The 22,850-nt window shown below is 41.6% G+C and overlaps 1 protein-coding gene across 2 annotated transcripts in view; it reads right to left on the bottom strand.

The window, feature by feature from the left end:
- Positions 1–22,850, bottom strand: part of LOC101711183 (maltase-glucoamylase) — a 211,954-nt gene that overhangs the window by 37,037 nt on the left and 152,067 nt on the right. For both annotated transcript variants that reach the window (XM_087205928.1, XM_087205929.1), the window contains 19 exons: positions 20,276–20,430; positions 19,318–19,486; positions 18,959–19,055; positions 17,740–17,852; positions 16,585–16,710; positions 15,153–15,281; positions 14,781–14,891; positions 14,431–14,493; positions 11,593–11,727; positions 11,040–11,127; positions 9,980–10,118; positions 8,882–9,015; positions 8,689–8,723; positions 8,479–8,595; positions 7,974–8,122; positions 7,321–7,405; positions 6,497–6,553; positions 4,018–4,142; positions 444–532 (listed from right to left, as the gene is read on the bottom strand). In XM_087205928.1, the coding sequence (XP_087062054.1) occupies positions 444–532; positions 4,018–4,142; positions 6,497–6,553; positions 7,321–7,405; positions 7,974–8,122; positions 8,479–8,595; positions 8,689–8,723; positions 8,882–9,015; positions 9,980–10,118; positions 11,040–11,127; positions 11,593–11,727; positions 14,431–14,493; positions 14,781–14,891; positions 15,153–15,281; positions 16,585–16,710; positions 17,740–17,852; positions 18,959–19,055; positions 19,318–19,486; positions 20,276–20,430 (2,116 nt within the window). The remainder of the gene's footprint in view (positions 1–443; positions 533–4,017; positions 4,143–6,496; positions 6,554–7,320; positions 7,406–7,973; positions 8,123–8,478; positions 8,596–8,688; positions 8,724–8,881; positions 9,016–9,979; positions 10,119–11,039; positions 11,128–11,592; positions 11,728–14,430; positions 14,494–14,780; positions 14,892–15,152; positions 15,282–16,584; positions 16,711–17,739; positions 17,853–18,958; positions 19,056–19,317; positions 19,487–20,275; positions 20,431–22,850) is intronic.

Here is a 22,850-nt window from a genome sequence, read left to right as displayed (position 1 = left end):
TGTTAGTATGCTGGATCAAGAAAACTGTGCCAAAAACAGTCCTGGATGTATATGCCCTAGTAAACTATATTCTTAGTGCCTAACTAAGATGGCTTTATTTTTCCTTACTTCAACATTGGTTCCTAAGTATTTTTAAGGAAACTACTTACATTACAAATGGATTACAGAACCAATCTTGAATATATTTTTCAGGTGCCCACTAATTATAAAATGAAGACCTATTACTGAAATTTAAGAGAGAGAAATGTGTTTTTCTTACATTTGTATGTAGTTCATCTACTACCACCCCGAATGCAGAAACCAACACAAAACTCTTTAGTCAGCTGACTTCTGCTGCTAGGCATAGTGAGATTTCTCCTACAGCCCAATGGCTAGCAGGAAGAAAGGGCAATAAGTCAAGGAAGAAGGTTTGAAAACAGCAGTATTCTTGATACCATACTTACCTTTTGATTCCCCATCATCCCAGAAGAACTCTCCTCTTGCTTCCTTGTTCTCATCCAGGGCAATGAGGAGACCAAGAGGATTCTTCCGGCTATGGGAAATGAGATACACACAAGAGACAAAGACTTGGGGCTCCAAGAACTTTGCCCCATGTCTCCACCGATTTCAAATGGGAAAAATCACTAGCATCCGGTTGCTCTGCCTTCCTTCAGGCTTTGAGAGAAAGTTGACAGGAGCTGCTTTTTCAGTAATGTCAGGATAGAAAGGCCCAATCATTGCAATAAACATCCACGTAGAAGCCAATCATTTAAGCACAAAAATCACTGCAATCACTACAATAAAACTGCGGCTGCAGCCATTATTTGGAATACAGGCAACTGGATGAGACAGAAATCTAGATGATAATGGTGTAGTCAGGTTGTATTAGAGATGATCCCCACATTAGAAGTGCCAGCTGCCATCAGGGAGAACCACTTTTCCTGCCTAAGTAGCATGATTACTCACAAAGCAAAAAACTGCAACAAGCCCTATCTATACATTGGGAACATCCTTTTTTGCTTATTTATTATTATTTTCTTTTAAGACAGAAATGAAAATCTAATTACATCCATTATAATATAATACAAAAACACTACCCAGAATGATGATGAGATTGATACAGAGAAACAGGGAGAAAGAAAGCAGTTTCTCCTCTTTTTTTTTTTTTATGGTAGGGTGATCAAACTCAGGACCTTGCACTTGCACCACTGAGCTAAAGTCCCACCCTCACACTTTCATTTGGAATCTATTCATTTAGCCACTCCTCTGGACTACCTCCCAACTCCTGCTCTTCCTATTCCCCTCCCTGGATTAAGATTCCTATTGGGTTTTTTTGTTTGTTTGTTTGTTTGTTTTTGGTACCGGGGATCCAACTCAGGACCTTGCCAACTCAGGACCTTGCCAACTCAGGACCTTGCCCTTGAGAGGCAGTCACAGTGCCACTGAGCTAAATCTCCAGCCCTCCTACTGTATTCCTTCTTTCATAGTTCAAACTTCTCTATGCAAGTCAGGTTAAGTGATCGATAAAATCACCTACTCTCATTCACATTGCATACCTGGAGGTGTCATTGCTAAAAAGTCCAGAAGACACAAAGATAAATAAATTGCAAATACTAAAATCTTTGACCTTCAATATTTTAAGAAGGATTAGACACATTTACAAAATAAAACAGATGATGAAAAGTGACATAAAATTTAAAATACTACAGGAGTACTGAATGACACCGCTGGAAATATGGTGATGTCTGATAAGATTACAATGGAACCTGTACACCTGATAAGCCAACATAGAGAACTTGAACCTCCAATTCCCATGTGAAGCCAGGCTCCATGACAAAGCTCATATGATACTAAATTGGCAGGAGTCCTACTGGCTTCCAACCAAAGAGAAGGCAAATCACCTCTGACGAAGGAGGTCTACATCTGGGTCCTTATGATCACTACATTTGAAAAGCAAAATATCACTAAACATACAAGCAACAAGTCACCAAAAAGGCCAGTCAAAACAACTGACTGTAGATCTCCTAAGAACTTTAGATAATAGAATTTTCAACACAGAGCATGAAATAACCATGACTGAAAAGACACAGAGGCAGAAGGGCTTAACATATAAAGTAGGGTCTGAGAGGAGCAGCAGCCCTGACACAAACTGTTAGAATAGAGTTGTGGCAATCAACGTTTACCGAGGAGGAAAACGTGACACTTTGAAGCTTTCAACCCCTTCTCGAAAAAAAAGGTGAGCTTGGAGTTCTTCCTAAAAAAAGAGCATGGGGACAGAGACAGTTGACCCGAAGTAACCCTTGCTTCACTGTCATAGTACAATGCATGGCCCTAGGTGGAGACTTAAGATGCTAATGACACCTGCTACACAGAAGAACCATGAGAAGCCACCGGGCACTGCCCTCTCCTCTCCACTGCATGTGATAACAGGGATAAAGGGCTATACCCAGGGCTGAAGGAGGGGAACAAAAGGGGATTCCAATATCTCTCTTGAAGGAATCTGTAGGAAAGTGTGTCCCACCTATTTCAAGAGGCTTCTCTTGTTCTTGAGAATATGAATAAATCTTTTCCTACTGGATTTAAGTACCTCCTACTAATTCTTCTAGATGAGGTCACAAGGACTCACACAGAAATGTACCAGATGAAACACCATTAAGGAACAAAAACTGTTTTTAAAAGACCAGAACATTTGAAGCACCAGAACTCCCTCTGCTGGAAGAATGTGAGAACTCTGGGCTTAACTTGCAGCATCAAGTATGCACAAAGCTGAGTTGTGAATCAGGGACAAAGGGTTTTCCTGGATGCTGAGGTGGCTAGGCCTGTTGGAAAGGGTCATGAGTGCAAAGACCCAAATGCAGCAAAAGCAATGGGTTGGCCTGGAGACAGGCATGTTTTTCCATGGCTGTTCAATATGCAGATCATGGTATTAAAGGACATACAGTTGCTAAGGTCAACTTGGAACCTAATTTGGTTGGCCTTGAATACCCTAGGAAAAACGGAGTCCACACTTCAGGCAGGAGAGCAACAATAAAGATTTTCATTTTGGTACAATAATTTTGGTTTCGTGGGCAAAACAGTCTAAACCAAACAAGTAGAAAAAAAGAAACCAACTAGTTTTAAACTTACAATTACATAAAAAGTCTATAACTTGAGGACCTAAGAGAATAAGGGAAGTTCAAAGAAAAGACATATTACTAAATTCCAGAGAACTTTCAGTGTATTAAATACAAATGACCTATAGTTTCAGTCACAGGTATTTAAATGTGCAAAGCTTTAGTACAGATTGAGTCTAATTTTGGAATCAAAAAAGTACAAATGAAACATCAGCAACATGAGGGAGATTGAGGCTTGCAAAAGAAAGGAAATTTTGGAACCCAGTTTTGAATTACAGAAAGAAATATATCAGTGCAAAAAAATGTGATATGAGATTCTGGAAGTAGGGACAGTGGATCCTGACCCTCTCAAAATGAGAATGAGAGCAGCGAGAGGTGAGAACCACAGCTACATGGTCTGATCAAGGCAGGAAGAAAGACCAGCTGACACTGTGTGCCTTGAAGTGAGAATTTTCTCAAGATATGAGCATTTCAGCACAAAATGGCAACAGTTTTGGGAAAATGAGGAAGACTGACTTGTGTCAGTGTGTTTTTGGGAAATTCAAAGGACTTCAGATGAGGATGAAGATCTCTAAAGACTGAGCTGAGTACAGCTCTAGATCAGTAGATTCTTCAAACAAGACCAAGGGACATGCAGAACAGAATTTGATGACACCCCCCAACACACACACACACACCACCACCACCACCACCACCACCAAGCAACCTTCACAGGCCTCGCCTGGTCTTTAGCTTTCTCTCCTGAACAGATAGTAATTTTAAAAAAAGCTTTTAAAAAGGCAAAAAAGAAAACAAATTTTTTTTAAGAAACAAATTTTTAGAAAATTGCTCTTGGAGTTGAGATGATGCCTAGGAGATTGGTGGCATTCATAACAAATTACTGAGCAAACCAGTATGAAAAGCAGAACCCTGGTTCATCATTCACCTTAAGTTGGTGTTCATTGCAGGCTCCTGCAAGGGCAGGATGTAGCCCCCACGCACATGAAGATTAATGTGCTCCAGAGGGGCTGGCAAATCCTTCCACTGTCCCCTTGCATTAATGTCCACACCCTGTGGGCAGAAGGAAAGGAGATGATGATGGGCAGAACACACTCCTCCCTTAGTGCATTAGGCAGACATCTCATCTACCTCCCCTAATGGCCCCTTCATCACCATTCATCACATACCCTTTAAATACTTCCTGAGTACACTCTGCTGCTGCGGGACATCTGCCTTTACTTCTGTAATGTTTTGTGAGGGAAACATGCTCTTTGGGGCTATCTCTAGTACAAACTGCATATGATCCTAGAAACATTCACACTGCTAGATGATGCTGGACAATCTCTTCATTCAATTTTATAGGCACCTGAAAAAATCTCCATGATGGCATTTCTAGACCTTCCCTTTCACCAAGGTCTACTGAATCTCCATCATCACTACTGCCCCACTCCCATCCCACCTGCTTACCACCTCTGACATCTGCCTCACAGAAAAGATAAACTTGAGCTGACTTTACACATCCTTAACTTCAACTTAATATATCTTCCTGCATGTTTGATATCCTTATCTTATCTCATATGTGAGAAGTGCTCTCTCTCCTGAATCATACACCACAAATCCTAAAGGACCCTCCTTCCACATCTTCCCAAATATAGCAGAGTTTCTATGCGTCAGCACTATTGAAATTTTAGGCTGGAAAATTCTTCGTTTTGAGAACTTTCTGTGATTTTCTGATGTTTAGCGGCATCTTCTGTGTTTATATACTAGATGTCAGTAACAATCCGTGTCGCCTACCCCAATGTGACTGCCCAAATTAGCTCCACACATTGTCAAATGTTCTCAGGACCAAGGCTAAGGTCACTTTTAAAAAGTTGGTTTCTCTCTCCACAGAAATCCCTGGATGGAAAGCACATGGCTTTATATAATGCATCTTGGTTCTTCTTCCCCATTCCTAGCCCTCCCTTCACGCCCTCCACCCTTCCCTATTTACAAAGACTTTATTTCCATTTTTTCCATTTCTCATCATTTTTTTCCTTTCCCTTCTTTCCTTTCCCCGGCCCCTCCCACTACCCCTACCCCTTTGGACCTTTTCTTCCTATTTTACATTATCGATTATTCATTCTAATGATTGGCACATTTTAGGTATACAATATAATGACATTCATCATTGGAAATTTGCACCTTTACATAGTCTCTCTTGGTTCTTCTTTTTCACCCTTGCCCAGCCCTCCCTTCAACCCCTCCAGCCCTCCCTATTTACAAAAATTTTGTTCCTATTTTTCCATTTTCTCATATTAATCCCATTCCCTTCTATCCTTTCCCTTAGCCCTCCCACTTCCTTCCCCTTTGCCCCTTTTCTTCCTATTCACACAATTCCCAATGGGAAATGTAATTGTGTTGTATACCTACAATGTACCAATAAAAGAATTTAATACAAAAAAAAAAAGAAAGAAAGCACATGGCATTCTTAACCTATTATCAGCCTAAAGGGAGACTTAGCCTAGCAACAAAGAATTAGAGACAAACACTCCCAGGGCTCTACAAGACAGAAGAGGAGGAAATCCACTTCCATTGCCTTTGCCCAGTATCCGTCCAATTTAACTGCAATTGTTTGGAACACTGGGACTTCAGATGCTCTGTTCTTGTCTTGCTGCTGAATTTCAAAACCTTTACTTCTTACTACTTGGAAAATCAGAAAAACAGGACAGGTTACAGGGTAAGGACACCCTCTTTCTTCCCCAACACTCACATTCTGACTCACCTATGCGTTACCCAGAGTACCACAGAGCTACTTGCAAAGATCCTGTTCCAGGTGATCTATAGGGCTCACACTAGACCAGAACCTACACAACACAGCTTCTGTGGGCTCCTCATGTGTAAAGGCACCTGCACTGATTAGACTTGCAAAAGTCAGGACCCACACATCCGAGTGCTTTTTCTGCCCTGCCTCGTAGCTTCCTGATCTCAGGTCATTATAAGGGACAACTCTTCTTTGAATATTTATGTTATAGAAAAAATATTTAATAAAAAGAGAGGAAATGATCTATGTACTTGGGAACTTTCCTCAGGAGAGGAAATAAATAAAAACTGTAGCTTATAGTACAAAGTCAAGAGTTTACTAGTTGATGATTACACAACATTGTGAATAGTGATGTCACAAGGAAAGACATAGACACCCACCTACACAACACCCATGACCACTTAGGCCCTCAGCGAGAAACGTGATGTTTATTTTATCACACTTCTCTAAATGAGTGGTCATACTCCATTTACACGTAAGTAATCTGAAGTTACAAGGTTTAAAGTGATTTGTGCAAGACCACAAAACAAATGGGTCCAGAGTCAGTGTTTGGCCTAGTACTGTACATCTAAAGCCTTTGTTCTTTACCAATTTCCCCAGGTGTGTAAACAGTTAGAAAACATACCGTGTAGTAATCATACCAGCGGGCTCCAGGGAAATATGCATTGACATTACGAGAATTCTGCAAATAAACACAAAGAAGTTGTGGGCAGTGGGCATTGTGTTTCAAGGCACAGGAATCAGCCCAAGCAGAAAGGAGTTAAAACAACTTTGGTTGCCTGCGACCCACTTCCTTCACCTCTATGGAAATTAGCAATGCTGAGGAAGCACTACTTTCCTTCCCAGTTTTCACATAGAAGAAATTTGCTTACTCAAAATAACTGCCTTCCACAAAGCTCTTTGGGACCCAGTATTTCAGGGGACAATATCAGCATTGGCTTACAGATTTAGCACAAACCCTATCTAAAGAGACAGAACCTTGGGATTGGGTCTGGAGCAGAAGACCTTGTTGTAGGTATAAGGAGGGTGTCATTGGATGGTATCATAAACATATGCCTGATCATTCACAGAGAAGTAATGAAATGGCAGTTACAGCCAGTTATGAAGGCAGGGAGGGCTCAGCAGCGGCAATAGAACAACACACAAGGCTGCAGGTAGCTCTCCTAGAAAGTTTTGTTTTAATGGGGACAGAATATTGTCATGAACTATATGTACTCTATTGCCCCACCTTATTCTATATTCCTGATTTTACTTTCTGAACAAGCTAGGCTGACTTTACAGAAGTGGAGGCTGATAGTGGAATACCTAAGTCATAGACTTCTACTCAAGAGAGGAAGAGACAAGGGAACAGTCAGAAAGTATATCTCATGCACCAGGTTTCTTTTGCTTGTCCTGTTCACCCAGCCTCACCAGCAGGATCCTCCACCCACTAAAGCCCTCCATACTCACAGGCTCCAGGACGGGGCTGACCAATAAGGCAGGGCCCAGCAGGAACTGTCTGTCAACATCCCAGGTCACCCGGTCAGACACAAACCTGGAAGGGAAAAAGGCGACCCAGTTAGACCATATCAAGGCCCAGCCCAAGGCCCTAGAGAAATTCTCCATGTTCAGATCCAGTCAGAAATTAGGTTACATCCTCTGCAATCCTCACTCCTTATCAGGCCTCGTTAGAAACATCTAGCCCCCACTTGGCACAGGTCAGGTTCCTCTGAATTTGGAAATGAATTACTCACCGTGGCACACTCTAAACACCAAGCTGCCCCTCATCCCTCACATCTTCTCCTAGGGCCATCTTTGGTAAACCGAAAACATATTGGTCCCAGTGCATATAAACAAACTACAAAATATAGAGCAATATATACATTTCAAATTTAGAAAGATGTTTTACTGTGTTGTGTTACTATACTTTCAGAATTTTTTTCACTTGATAAATACCTTTTCTTCAATGAATTATTAAATGTATGAAGAATCATCTCTATCTAATGACCTTATGACAAAAACGAATGATGTCCTCAGTTTGGAGAAATTGTCTCCATACACTGCCACTCTACAAAAAGAAATGTATTATGTATTAGTGAACAGAGTTCCAGCAGGACACTCACTCATGGAGAAGAGGTCTCACGACAGTGACGCCCTCCGTGTGGGCCTTGTGCATCAAGGTATAGAGGTACGGCAACAGGGTGTATCTGGTCTCCAACACACTTTTGGAAATGTTCACAAAGGCAGCATCCCAGGACACTGGGTCTTGTCTCTAAAGGAGGAATACAAGTGTTCAGAGCCTGTCTAGTGAGTGGGGGAGACTTCGGGGGGTCACTGAAAGTTTATTCAAAACACATCACACAGCTACACTAATGATTATCATGGATGAGACTCCCAGAATATTTGCAATAGACTGAAGGGAGTCACTGAAATTTTACACACAAAACCTGATATAATTTCCTCATAAGAAATTCTTCTTAGACAGTGTTTGGAACAATTCTTCTCAAACTAAAACAAGCATCTATAATGATTTTGAAGATGTCCCCAGAGAAAGCATTCACAGTCACTCAAAGATGGAGGTTGCATTTCAAGTAACGTCAAATATGTGAGGCAGCACTGAGGTCCTACCCTGGTGCCAATGCTGTTGTGGTTCCTGGAGAAGGGGTAAAAGGCCCCCAGTTGCATCCAGCGAGCACACATCTCATATTCGGCATCTTGAAAGAACCCACAGATGTCTGCCCCGGTCTGAAACAAGACGGGAAAAAACCAGGCGGTTGGTGATTTCTGAAAGATGCCACCATCTTGGAAGCAGTCAGGAAGGATCTGAAGGCCACTTACATAGGATATGCCAAAGAGGCTGAACTCCATCATGCCTGCAATGAGAACCACAACTGTGTCAGGAGGCATCGGGGCCTGCCTCCTCCTCCTCCTCCTCCTCCTCCTCCTCCTCCTCCTCCTCCTCCTCCTCCTCCTCCCCAAGGAGGCCACCTCCCTCCCTGCCGGCACAGGCCCTGGGAACAGGCCCAGGTACCAATGATAGATTTCTTCAGCTGGTCCCACGCAGCCGTGTTGTCTCCCAGCCAGTGTCCTGCCCAGCGGCCAGAAGAGGGGAATGTGGAGCGGGTGATGACAATTCCTCGCTGTCCTGTCACCTCCTGCACAGCTCTGGTTGGAGAGAGACAAGGAGGTGAAATGAGGCCAAAGTAGGGGAAGAAAGGCTATAGCGCCCCCCACTAGAGGCCCCGTGGCTAGGGTACGGTAACAAACTGTCTGCTACATGACTAGTCAGAGAGTGGAAATCTGGAACTTAGGCAAGGTTGTGCAGGCGATGGAGAAAATAATACCAGTGCTGCCTTTTCAATGTTTTACAAGAAGCTCGATATATACTAAACCCACTGGGTCATCCTGAAATAGTAACCAAGCACTAAATCTGCTACTTATTGACTCAAGACTTGGTTTTCTATTCTTGAGGGGGAGCAAGGTGAATTCCTTTTTAAGATTTTACTTAAGATAATTTGTCTTATCCATTGACCTCACAAAATAGAAAATGCTAGTGAGGCCTGGTGGCCCACACCTCTAATCCCAGCACTCTAGACCCTGAGGCATGAGGATTGCTGCTAGTTTGAGGCCAGTCCAAACTACATAGTGAGACCATGCCTCAAAAGAAGACAAACAAAACAAAACAAAATCAGAAAACAAATTAGAGTAAGCTAACTCAACCGAAGACTCATGGACCATCCAAAAAGAATGGGGGAAAATAACAATGGAGATGGTTGCCTTTTGAGGTAACAGAGAGGTGCCTAGCATCCACACCACTTTAAAGACTACTAACTAATGCCAGGACAGCTGCACTGTGCAGCGATCACTGGTGTCCCTAGCTGTGTATCCCCACCTGGACCACACTAGCTTCTCTGTGATGGACCATTTTTTATTTCAGTTGGTCGCACCAGTTATGATTCTAGGGCTTGGCTGTATGATTGAAGAGTGTTTGTTTAATGTTTACTAGAGGTTATAAATAAATTCTTCCTGAGCCTGAGAATGGTGAATGAAAGGAAAAGTGGGGACCCTGTGCCCCTCACTGGATGTCCCCATAGGTTGTGCCAACTGGAAAAGGGAGAGGACGACTCACTCGTAGGTGGACCTGGTCTGGGACCATCCATACAGGCTGTGCACATCGTAGTGACGCACTCTGGAGCCATCTGGGAGGATCTGCTCACTCTCCATGCACAGGGTCTTGCTGCTTAGGCCCCTGTCCCTGGCCACCAAATCTGTGGGGAAAACAAACTTACAAATGTGATCTCTCTTAAAGGGACTGAACTCTGGGTCTTAAGACTAACTTGACCTCGGCATGGTTCTTTTTTCTGCTCCCCACGAGCAGGAAAATAATGCTTGACTCTGAGCTACAGTGGCACCTGCAGGTTTGTTCAATAGCAAGTTCACTAGAAAAGCAGACGTTTCTGTAAAAGCTCAGGGCTCTAAAACACTTACTCATGACATGGAATATCTAGTATATTAACCTATTTTTTCCAGTCTAATCACCCACTATTTCATGTAAGTTTATGAGAAAGAGAAGGTTACCTGTCTCTTACATATATAAAGCTGAGACTGGGACCTTTGTATAATTTATTAAAAGTCACAAATTTCATAGAAAGAATAGTTTTTAGGGGAAAAGATATACGCACAACTTCAAAGTCCATGAGACAAGGAGATGCACTGCTTCAAACCCATTGGTGGCAAAGGGAATTCCCAAAGGTGAAGTATCACCAAAAAAAGAAATATATCAGCTTGCATAAATCTGCCTTACAGAAAAGGGAGGAGCAAATGCGCTAAATCAGAGAATTTCGGGAAGAAATTGAAAATGGAAGTAGAAAGCAGGGCACTTCACAGAGACAATCACTCACCCCACAAAAAAAGCTCCAGAGAGAACTAAAACGTCTGTGTGTGAGCATCCTTTGGACATATTGCTGCTGTTAAGGGTTTTCTATCCAAAAGATAAATTCACCCAAGGCTTCCGGAAATGTGCACCCACAGAGTTGGAAAAGTGTTTAAAGTGCTTTTGTCTCCCATCCCCACAAAAACCGAACCCATGAAGACATGCCCGAAGTGGTCAGGGTGATCCCTGGACCCTTGCAACAGTCACCCTCCTTCCAACCATGGATCCACAGCTGTAGAAGGCCAAGGGTCCTTACGTGGCATGTAGGGAGGATGGTTCAGACTAGCATCTGGGCAACCTGAAGGGACAGCTCCATTCACAAAGCTGGCTGGTTCATTCATATCCTAGAAATGTCAAACACAGGCATAGCTTACTTTGAAAGATAGTTACGTCTGTCCATCTGGAAACTGGGAAGTACTGTAAGGAATAAATTATTTGGCATCCTATAATCCCTATAGATAGTTGCTCAGGGAGGTTCAAAAATTCCTGGTTGGAACTTCTAGAAAGTTCAATTAACCCCTCCTGTGTGACTAGGATTTTCAAAAATTCTCTCTCAGGGAAAGCAATTTTCTAAGGAAATCCTAGTAATCACCCCATAGTTTTGATAGCAGAACCTTTAGGCAAGGGACAAGGCTTGAAGGGCATCAGATTCCACTCCCGACTGGGGAAGTGCATTCTGATACGCGCAGCGTCTTTCTTGGATGACTACTATTCTCTTGCCTAGATGGCAATGACCTACATGGTAAGACACACAAAGACAGATCCACACACACCTATCCCTGTGTACATGGACACCTGCACACACTTACAATCCACATGCCGTCAAACTTCAAGCTCTTCTCTGGATTCTGTGGATTGGTGTAGAGCTCCTGCATTTCCCTCTTCCACCACAGGACAGTTGAATTACGGAAAAAGTCGGGGAAGGCCACATAAGCTCGGTATTCCTGTCAGAGTAAAGTGAAATTCATTTGTGGCAAACAAATATATTAGACACCCAAGAGACACTTACTAAGAACGTAACTCACGCAAAGACTTGTAGATAGGGAAAGATATTCTGAACAGGCCACCATAATATATTGTTCTTATTAGAAAAACATTGAGTGCAAAGAAAAGAAATAAGCACAAATTACAAAACTGCAAGCATCTTGAAAATATCCACGGATTACTGGTTTTAATATCACTATGAGTAGTAAAATTCAACAGCGTGAACGCACTATGTCATGCTTGAGATACTCAACCCTCAACTTTTGTCCTGACATTTCCCAAGCTCACCTCAAAGGTAAGGCAGGAGCCAGGGAGAGACTCTAAGTAGAAAGATGCACTGTACCAGATTAGGAAGAAACGTGGAAATAACATGTCCAGGGAGAAAAAGCTATAGGATAAGACTACATTGGATTAGTGTGCATGTGTATTCTCTATGGTTTCAGAATCACACAAAACTGTTGCTGTGTTCATTTAAGTGGGAGAACTAAAAGGGAAGTTTCAACCTCTCCGGCTCCTTATTGTCTCTCAAATCATAAAAGCAGTGTCATCATTTTAACATGAAAAATGGACCCAAGGTATCACTCCTAAAGTATACTGTAAGCTTTTTGAGGGGTAGGACTTTTTCTTACATTCTTGTGATGGACCTTTATATTCCCTCTAGTAATTAGCTTAGCACATGACATAATAAATGATAATACTCAAAGTTTGACTGTGGAGTCTCACAACTGAGCAGCAGCAAATATTTATAAATCTCTATGGGGAACAGAAGAAAAAAGACACTGGTTCAAGGGAACTCCAGTTCTTACAATACATAAAAACCAAGTGGGATCCGATATGTCTAGGTAAAACACAAAACAGGAACACAGAGAAGAAAACAGATATGGATCCATATGCATATATCTGGCTCACAGTGAGCGGGCCAGATGCCATATCACTGGGAATCTTAGGATGCCTTTGGTTGGGAAATGCAAGTAAAAATCACGGAACCACACGAAGAGAACTTTTCACCAGAAACAGGGAGCTCTAGATCAGGCAAGGTCAGAACAACAGGATGTCGGGGCAGAGGGGTAGATGATTAGAATAAACAGTCATTATCAGCTTTGTCAGAGTTCAGAATTGTATCCCCTGTGAGATACAAGTGAAACATTAACCCAACGATGGTTTATTAACTTCACTCAATTCTATTCTACTGAACCATATCCATGTAATAAAAAATGTCCTTTCATTTCCAAGGTGCTGTCTCACTCTTTTCTATATTCAACTCTTGTCTTACTGCAACCTCCTTTTACTTTGCCTGATACGAAACCAGTGACAGGCCCATCTACATGACTGTCTCCAGGACTATGTATCCCAATCCACTGCATGTTCCCAAAATGAAATTCCTCGGCTCCACCTCAGAATTATTGCATTACATTTCCAAGGCTTGTACTCACAAGTTGGCTTTATATCCTAGTGGACATCTTGGCTCTTTTCTTTTCTTTTCTTTTCTTTTCTCGCTCGCTATTTCATTTGTACTATCTTCTGTATTACTAAACGGAGATACCAGTAACCACATTTTCACCAGCCTCATCAATCAAGTCTTAATACTATAAATAGTTGTAATTATAATGTATGCCAAAATCTATTACGACTCCTCAGTGAAGGGGATTGTAGGAAAAATAATTCCTTGTGAAGAATCCCCTAAACTCAGACCTATATGCATCACTGCTCACTGTCCACGAAATGCCACATGGAGTCACTGAAATGATACAATAACAAGTGTCCCAGGAAAGAGGCCTTTTCTCCAACATTCTAGCTCCTCCATAGAGGTCGTACAGACTACACATGTCCTGCTAAAATTCCTGTCAAGAAAAAATAATCATTGTAGAAGAAGAGCTAAAGAGACAAGGTGAGGTCCTTCCTCTCCAAGAGTGTCCCCCTCCCGATCAGTGATCCTTGCTCACAGATATCATCAGAACCATTGATACCAAATCAAAAAGGGCACATCGGTTTTCTGGATACACATCGTGGCCACAAGAAGGGGCCAAAGCTTCCAGAACTGGTAAGACATCATGTATTCATCGAAGCAACAAATGCCTAATGAAACATGGGGGAAATATAGGTCTAAAAGCAGGGAATACCTGAATCTACTGTCCCATGAGAGAGCAAATTTTCAATCATATTGCTGGAAAACGAGAGGTAAAAGCAATATGAGGGACTAAAGATGGGATGGGTGGGAAAGGCAGGACTTCAAAGTGTGAAGATGGAGAAGACTGTCCATGAAAAGAAGATGTACAGAGAAAGAGACCACATCACCAAAGACAAAGGTTAGAAACCATTTTAAAGAGATACCTGAGGCAACAACAACAGGAAGTTCAAAAATTCAGAGGAAAGATAGCATTCTCTGGAGGTATCAAGTGGAAATTGTACAGGCTTTTGGAATCTGACAGCTTTGAGTTAAAAATCATCATTGTGTCACCAAAAATCATCGATGAGGATTTTAGCTCTCTGAGTCTTAAATCGACATTGCCAGTGGAAGAAACTTATTACTTCACGTAAAGCGGTTGACAGACAGCTGACACCAAGGCCAGAAGTTTTCTCCCTCTGCATGTCCATGTAAGACGTGTTCAGTACCCTGTTCTGACAACCATGACCTCACCCAACATCCATAAAGAGCCTTTTACCTCCACTTGATTTTCCCACTCTAAAGAGTTGTTAACAAACACATCAGGATAATCAGGCCACACCTGTGGAGAGACAAATGATCAACACCAATGCACCACACAACTTTACATATATACTACTTTCTAAGAAAATAGAAGCCATTGCTCAAGGGCTAATAATAGTTTGATGATCATGTAGGATTCATTTTAAGAACAGTGGATTCCACAAAAATCCTTAGTTATATTCATAGATGTCAGCTGAAAAATGAGAAGTACTAGAACAGGTCAATAAACAAAATGCACAAACACACCAACACTGTGTAAGAGGCTCCCCCAAGCTGGGGACTGGTGGATCACCCCTTGGATCATACCTTTCCCCAGACTATGCCTCCATCATTTGGGAACTTGATGAAGATGTCATCATCCACGCCCCGAGTGAAGGCAGGGTAGGGCTGGGTCTCATTGCCAGAAATGCCTGGGTCCTAAAAGCAAAGCACACATGAGTCAGGTGGGAAAACCACAGCCAGGGAATGAAAGGGGGAAGAAAGAAGGGTAAGTTTTGAGACAGGTGCCCCTAGTTTCCATCTGAACTGTAATGTATCTGTGAATCCCAGGAAATACAATTCTTGCTGTGCTTCAAATTTCTCTTCTTGTAAAGGTAAAGTAAAAACAGCATGATGTGTTCTCCACCAAAGCCCAGCCAGTTCACAAACAAAACTAATCACGTTCACTTATGGACTTACCAGAATGAGGATGACCCGCATCCCGTGAGCCTTCATACGATCGATCAGGGCTGGAAAACCAGAAAACTTGGGGCTGAGGGTGAAGTCCAGCTGACGCTCCATGTAGTCGATGTCTGAGTACTGAACGTCCTGTGGGAGGACACAGGGAAACCGAGGGGCTGAGGAGGGTGGTGCAACCAGTTCCAGATGGGAACAACCATCCACTATTGATGGTGAAGTTCAAAGATGTCTTTCAGATTTTTTCAAATCCCACCTATGCACGTGTTTGGTATGGCTCCTGGAAGACTCATCTAATTTTTTTCAAATGTTCATTCAGAAAGTGGAAATAGTCTAAATTAGCAAAAAGTAAAATACAATTCCTATATAGAAGGTCTATGATGAGGATAAATAGTTATTCTGAATGAGAAACTGGCTTTGTAATCTCTAAATATAAGATGGGATATTGATTACCCTAGGAGGCCAGAACTACGATCATAGTGATCTGTGGTCAGAAAATATAATGGGAAATATTGACTAATAATACAATATGGATGATAAATTTCTAAAAACCAAACCAGAAGCTTGTAATTACTTTGGAATGGCCTTTCTTGGGAGTAATCAAGCAATTCTCTCATTAATTTTTATTGCATGGCAAATTTTCCATTAATGAAACTATTATCAACCACAGAAAAGTGAGTAGATTAATTTAGTATGAATGTGATCATTTCTGATCGTTGTATCAAAACTCTTTTGCAAACTCCTATGGGAATCCCAACATTCAGGCAGTGAGGAGACCAGCACAGATAAAATGCAGTGGCATACCGGCAAAGTGCTGGTACTAAGAACATGTCTCCACCTGAAATGGTCTGATGTCATTTGGAGTCATTCTTTTTAATTAACCAAAATAACTGTTTCAGAGGTCTTCTGTTGTCTATTTGCTCTTTGTTTTTTGTTTTTGTTTTTGTTTTGATTTCAGTATTGATGTTTGAATATAGGATCTCACACCAGCCAGGCAAGTAGTTTAATGCTAGGCTACATCCTTGGCATTTTTTATTATGCTATTTTGAGGAAGGATCTTGAGAAGTTGCCCAGGCTGGCTTCAAAGTGGTGCTCTTTCTACCTCAGACTCACACAGAGCTGGAATCAGCCACCAGGGCTCATTCGCTAAGGGATATTTTATTCTTATGGAATCGAGGACTTTTTGACAACATTTATGGAGCCATGTAAAGGAAAAGGAAGGAAGCATGATATAACACAAAGAGCCTTGCATCATCCTTCTTAAGAGGGGACAAGGCCTCACCTGCATCACTGTGTGGGGTGAGGCATCATGTGACATCAAGTGAGAAAGAACTCTGAGTCTTTGCACAACTTCACAAAAGTCCAACAAATAAATCCACATACGGAGATGAATGAGTTGGCTACAAGGAACCAGTACACAATGTGCTTTACGTACGTAGGGGATCTGGGCGGCCACCATGGCATCATACAGGTTGGCGATCTCAGTGTCATTCTCGTATCCATAGCGACACAGCTGGAACCCCAGGGACCAGTAAGGCACCATCACAGGCCGACCAATCATCTAGAAAATAGACAGAGTACTAGTCCTTGTGGGAGAAGCCAGATTTAAGCTGTATATGCAGTAATAAACATATTTCTCAAGTGCCCCGAGAGAGGCAGTCAACGAGTACAAATCCCGAGATAAACTGAAGAGACAAAGAGCTCCTCAGCTATCAAAATGCCTGGAGAAAACTGCTAAACTGGAGCTCATTATCTGGGAATTGGGGAAAATTTGGTTTTACTCTGATTCCTAGATTTGGCCTATTGTTAGGAGCACGGAATTCTGAGAAAATATGCCTGGATTAGCAAACAGGCTCCATGTCAGGCTAGCTGTGTGACCTTGGGCAAAGAGAGGGACAGATTTGTGCTTCTGTTTCTTCACCTGTAAAAGGGAGTAACGGTAGTGTCTGCCTCCTCGTGTCTTTATGAAGACAGAATAAGCTAATATGTGCAGTAATGCTCTGAGATGCAACAAGTAAAAGATAAACAACACGGAAAGTTATATAACTGGTGCCAAATCTGATACCATTACCTCCTCCCCTCACAAACATCACCTGGAGTCCCATCACCACCACAAACACAACATTCGACTTTACCTTCAGTCACCCCGTCACCATCACCACCAGAACCAGAACAGAAACACTCACAGTCAACACCATCAGCGCCATCATTATCACCATTCTTCCACCAACACCACCCACACCATCACAATTATAACCCCACAACCACTCCTACTGACACCAGGAGGGCTAATATCAGCATTGTCATCCTTATTCCCATCATCACTACGATCACTGTCACCATAACCACCCACACAAACACTAGTCTCACCACCACCACTGGCACCACGATTCCTGCTGCCATAACCAGAGATGCTATTGAAGGTAATGGTTATGGAAATGTATCTCTTGTGCTTAGTCTCTAATACACCTACCTCTGACAATGACCAACAGTTCTACTTGTCAAGTGAGATTTCTACAATATGAATTTAGCCTTTAGAACACAAAATGGGCTACATAAATACTTGATAAGCAAATGAATTCCCTCCCACCTCAGTGTACTGCTGAGTGACAAGCTCCGGAGTTGGGCCCAAGAACACATAAAAGTCCAGAATTCCCCCTGTGGTGCGGTAAGTCAGGGCAGGCATGGGCTGGAATGTCACATCTGAAAAGATAGGAAAGTGCCAATAAAATTGCAAACTTTCATGGGGAGGAATTAGCCTTGACATACACACTATCTCTCTTTCCACTTTAGAGTATTTCAGGTAGATATTCTGTACTTTAACCACAAGAATTGCAGAAATGGTAGTCCATAGAAGCCACCTCTGGATGTTTCCCCTTTGGTGGGATTTGTTAGCTTATTACATGTTTTCTAGTTCTACTTCTTTAAATTATTATACATTTTATACAAGAAGAATTTAAGACACACAAGAAGTTGCAGAAATATTCCTGAGAGTTTCTGTATACACTTTACTCAGCTTTCCTCAATGATAGCATTTTATTGAACCACGGTGCATTGTCAAAACAAGGATATCAGCAGTAGTAAAATACTGTTAGCTGAGATATGGAAATAATGCACATTTCACCACATCTTCCTACATGATTCTTGTACACTTTCTCATTTTTCACTCACTCATATATGTCACATCAGTTTTACTGACTCTCTTCTCCTAGAGTGAGTACTCTGATCCATACTATGTCTTCAAACTAATTCAAGTTACACAGCTGCTCCCACTGCTGATGTGCAGGATATTTGAGACTTTGGGATTTGTTTGCTTTTTTTGTGAGTTTTGCCAAAATAAGTTGTCTTATTATTACACATCCATGGACTGAATCAAAGAAAATACTAAACATTAAAAAAAACACTCCCCACAAGATGAATATTTGACCTAAGGATGAAGCTAGATCATCTACCTTCTAAAGAAAATAGAATATAGCCAGAGAGATCATCAACCACATGTGAAGGAAACCAAGAGATTGGGGGGTGAGGGGAATGAGTTGAAAGGGGAGGATGGTAATGTATTCTATCCATGTACTAAGTCTCTATGAGAAAGGAGATCATTATGATCATTATGTACTACAAACATGTACAAAAACTATGCATCTATGAAAGGCTCCAAGAGGTGGGGAGAGGAGAAAGGAGAAGTGTAAGAGATTAAAAAAGAATTAAGATGTGTCCCGTACATGCACCAACGCCACAATTTGAATGTAATAATTATGTACAACAAACATGTTCCAATAAAAAAAAAGGGAGCACTGGCATCATCCTACCCATGGCATTGCTGTTCAGCAGGAGCACACTGTGGGCACTGCCGTCCTCCTCAAGTCCCATGTAGTAGGGGTGGACACCATAGGAATTCATCTTGTACTGAGAGCCATGGGGGAGAAGAGGTACAAAGTTAGCAGCATCGTGCCTGATGAAGACTCAAGAAAGTCTGTTTGCTGACATGAGTTGTGTTTTATCCGAACAATAAGTTAAAGACAGGAGAAAGAAAGGTGGCCACAAATGCGCCCACTTGTCTAGGAGCACAGTGTGACAACCCATGTTGAGCCTGGGGAGACGAAGCACAAAGCACACACAAAGTAGGGAGGCAGAGGCAGAGATGCAGAGCCACTCGCTGCATGCTTACCCCAGGGGGCTGGTCCCGGGAAAACATGCCCCATGTGTGCCAGTTCAGGTCTCTCCTGAAGGTTCTGTGCTCCGTTTCCCCAAAACCATAGATGTAGGAGGAGGGCAGGTGGGTGGAGATGCGGAGGAACATGTCATTGAAGGTGAAGCCCAGGAGCTGAGAGTCCCAACTGTGAAGTGAAAAGGTAGATTGAGGAAGAACTTCAGCTTTCCTATTGGGTTTGAGCAGCTGACTTTCCAAGGACAACAGAACTGCTCAGTCCCTCCACCACCAGAACACAAATGCAACACAAATTCCACGTAACTAAAATAATCATGGATATTCTTGCTAAATTCCTAGAAATCAGCCTTCCTTCCTGTGCTTTCTCTATCACTGCCTCCTTTCACTGCTCACCCCACAACACCAAAGCCAATTACTTCCACCATCTCATCAGCCACCCGTTGTGCCACACTTGTCTTCTGTTCTTGCTCCTTGATGCTTTGAAATCCTCATCCATGCTGAGTGATATTTCCAAAGGAACCTCATATTATATCATGCCTCTGTTACATTCTCCAGTGGCTTCTCATGAAAACAATATATAAAGATCTTAGGGCTGCATCTGATCTGAGTCCACCTAGCATTCCAACTTCATCTCTATCACTCCCCTTTTCAAGTACTACATTGGTCTTCTATTTCTTGATGTGCCAAGTTTCCTCCTGTGTCACTGCCTATACACTTATGATGCCCTCTATTTAAAATTATTAAAGGCATATAATATTGAATTCACAGGAACATGTAAATGTCACAGTCCAAAAGATTTCTGATTAGAATAGACCTGAAGCAAATAACTTATTCATGGATCCGGAAATGGGGCGATGTCATGCTTTGAACCGGAGTATCCACAAGGACTTTGAGCCCGAGTATCTGCAAGGAACATACAAGTAACCAGAAAATCGGAATCAGACTAGAAGACACTTACATTACAGTGCCTGTACTCTTCCGGCGAATCACTATCCCAAATGGATTCTTTGTAATGAGGACATCATAGAGCCGGCTCTCAGAGGTGCTGGATGGAACCCTGGGTATGTTCAGAGGGACTGGGACTTCATAGCGATTGTTGTTGGGGTCATAAATCTAGGGAGAGGAAATACATTTTAGGTGAGGATAAAGAAATGAGAAATAAGCTCTGTATACAGGCATGACTGTAGTTAACAATATTGTACTGTAGAATTCAAAATAGCTAGAAGGTATGAATTTGAATATCCTCAAGAAGCCTACTTGAAGACATACAAAGAAAGGATTACAAAGAAATGAGATATATCTGAAATGATCAAGAAAATTCACAATGTATAAATGTATCAAAGCATTACAATGAACACTATAGAGGTGCACGAGTATTACTGTCAATGAAAAAAACCATTTAGACAAAATAGTTCCTTGACTTTCTTGGTAGTCTAGATATGATATATTTGTCTTCTGTACGAATCTGGTGGATTTGATTCTATCATTCTTCCCTTTTCCTTTGCTTAAATTCTTTTATTGGTACATTTTAGGTATACAATACATTTACACTTATCATTGGGTGCTTGTACTTGTACATGATGTATCTTGATTCTTATTTTTCCCCCATACCTCTGAGCCCTTCCTTATTTACATAGACTTTGTTTCCATTTTTTTCTTTTCTCATAATTTTTCCTTTCCCTTCTTTCCTTCCTCTTCCCCTCCCACTTCCCCTACCCCTTTGGACCTTTTCTTCCCATTTCAAATTATCAATTATTCATTTTAATCATTTTAATCCTTATTTATACTTTTAGTTTCTCACACTGGAGAGACTATTCAGTATTTACATGTGTGTCCTATTTATTTCACTTAAGAGTATGGCCTCAACTGGAAATTGGATAAAGAAGATACTTTTTTTTATAAAATGGAATACTACTCAGCCATAAAGAACAAGAAACTAGAGATATTTATAGCTAAATGGATGCATATTGAGGTCATTCTTCATTTTTAAGGCCTCAGTAACACATTCATTTTGACATTGGCACTAACTTGAAAAATTATTTTAAAAATCAGTGTGGTATTTATAAATATATTCTTCATTTGTGTGTGCAAGAATATGAGTTTTGTGAATACCTGAAAACCTCAGAATTGTAATATCATCCCCCATGAACTATTTTGCTTAAAAAAATCATAGATGTCCTTGCTGAAAATGATACAAAATTTAATCCACTGAATATGCACAACATCCACTGCTTTATAGTGTATATACTAGACACTAAGAATATGAGCTAAAAGAAATTCACATGCTAACATGAAAAGGGGAGGTATTTACAATACTTGAGTGATGTGAGATAATGCAGAACTATGTAGAAATTCTGTGAGATTATAGAGAACAAAATCCTTCCCATTGTTCCTGGGAGACTGAGCTAGTCTCATGTGAGAAATACAGCCTGAGTATTAAAAGTTCTGTAGGCATTAACCAAGAATGGAATCAAGATTAAAACATTTTGGTGTGGAAACAAGGAACCCAAAGACATAGAGCATTACTTGGGCTCAGAAAGATACATAGATTTGGAAGACAGCTACTGTATTATCAAAAGGAAGAGTACTCATGTGAGAAATACAATCAAGTTCACTCATGTTAAACCTATAGGTTTACCCAGATCTGGTGAGGACGCAAAGAAAAGAGCATCAAGCTCTCACCTGACCTACCTAAAGGGAAGACTCCTAAATGTCCTCTCCACTTCTCATTCTCACAACTATTTTCCCTAAAGTAGCCTTAATAAACTCTTCAAATGCAAATTAGGACAGATCTCAGTGTTCTATCATTTTTTCCTCACTGTTCTTTTTGGTAGGATTATGATCTAGTCTGCTGCAGCACAGAATTTAAAAGAGAAAACTAGCTAGTGTGGTAGCACATGCCTGTAATCCCAGTACTCTGGGAGACTGAGGCACGATGGTCACAAATTCAAGCCCAGGTCAGAGAATTTAGCAACTTAGGGAGACCCTGCCCTAGGGTTGTAGTTTAGTGCTAAAATCCTGAGTACTGAAACAAACAAACAAACAAAAGAGTAAACTTATTTTAAGTTTATGAACCTTCAATAGCAAAAAGAAGTGGAAGCCAGGCATGGTGGCACTTGCCTATAATTCCAGTACTCTGGGAGGCTGAGTCAGGAGAAATATAAATTCAAGCCCTTTCTAGGCAATTGAGTGACTTAGAGAGACCCAGTTTTACACTTAAAAAACAAAAATATGGGATGGGGAGGTAGCTCAATGTGAAGACCCTGGGTTCAATTCCCAGTACCAGAAAAAAACAATAATGGGAGAGACAGGCAGGTCTGCCCATGCCCTACCAAGGTCCTGAGTCCAACAGAACACGCCGAATCAGCCCGCTGCACACAGGAAGGTCTGTGCACACCCTATTGAGGTCCTGAGTCACACAGAAGACACCGAACTACCCCACTGCAGACAGGCAGCCACCTGGTTCCACACTACAAAGACGCAGAGGACACCAGACCACCAGACCAAGGTACTGTCCCGCTGTTCCCAGCACA

The sequence above is a fragment of the Heterocephalus glaber genome, unplaced genomic scaffold (genome assembly GCF_053883595.1).
Source record: "Heterocephalus glaber isolate CG9 unplaced genomic scaffold, H.glaber_assembly_v1.0 deba00000621, whole genome shotgun sequence".
NCBI lineage: Eukaryota > Metazoa > Chordata > Mammalia > Rodentia > Bathyergidae > Heterocephalus > Heterocephalus glaber.
Note: the sequence above shows the minus strand (reverse complement) of the source record. Positions and strands in the feature narration are given on the sequence as shown.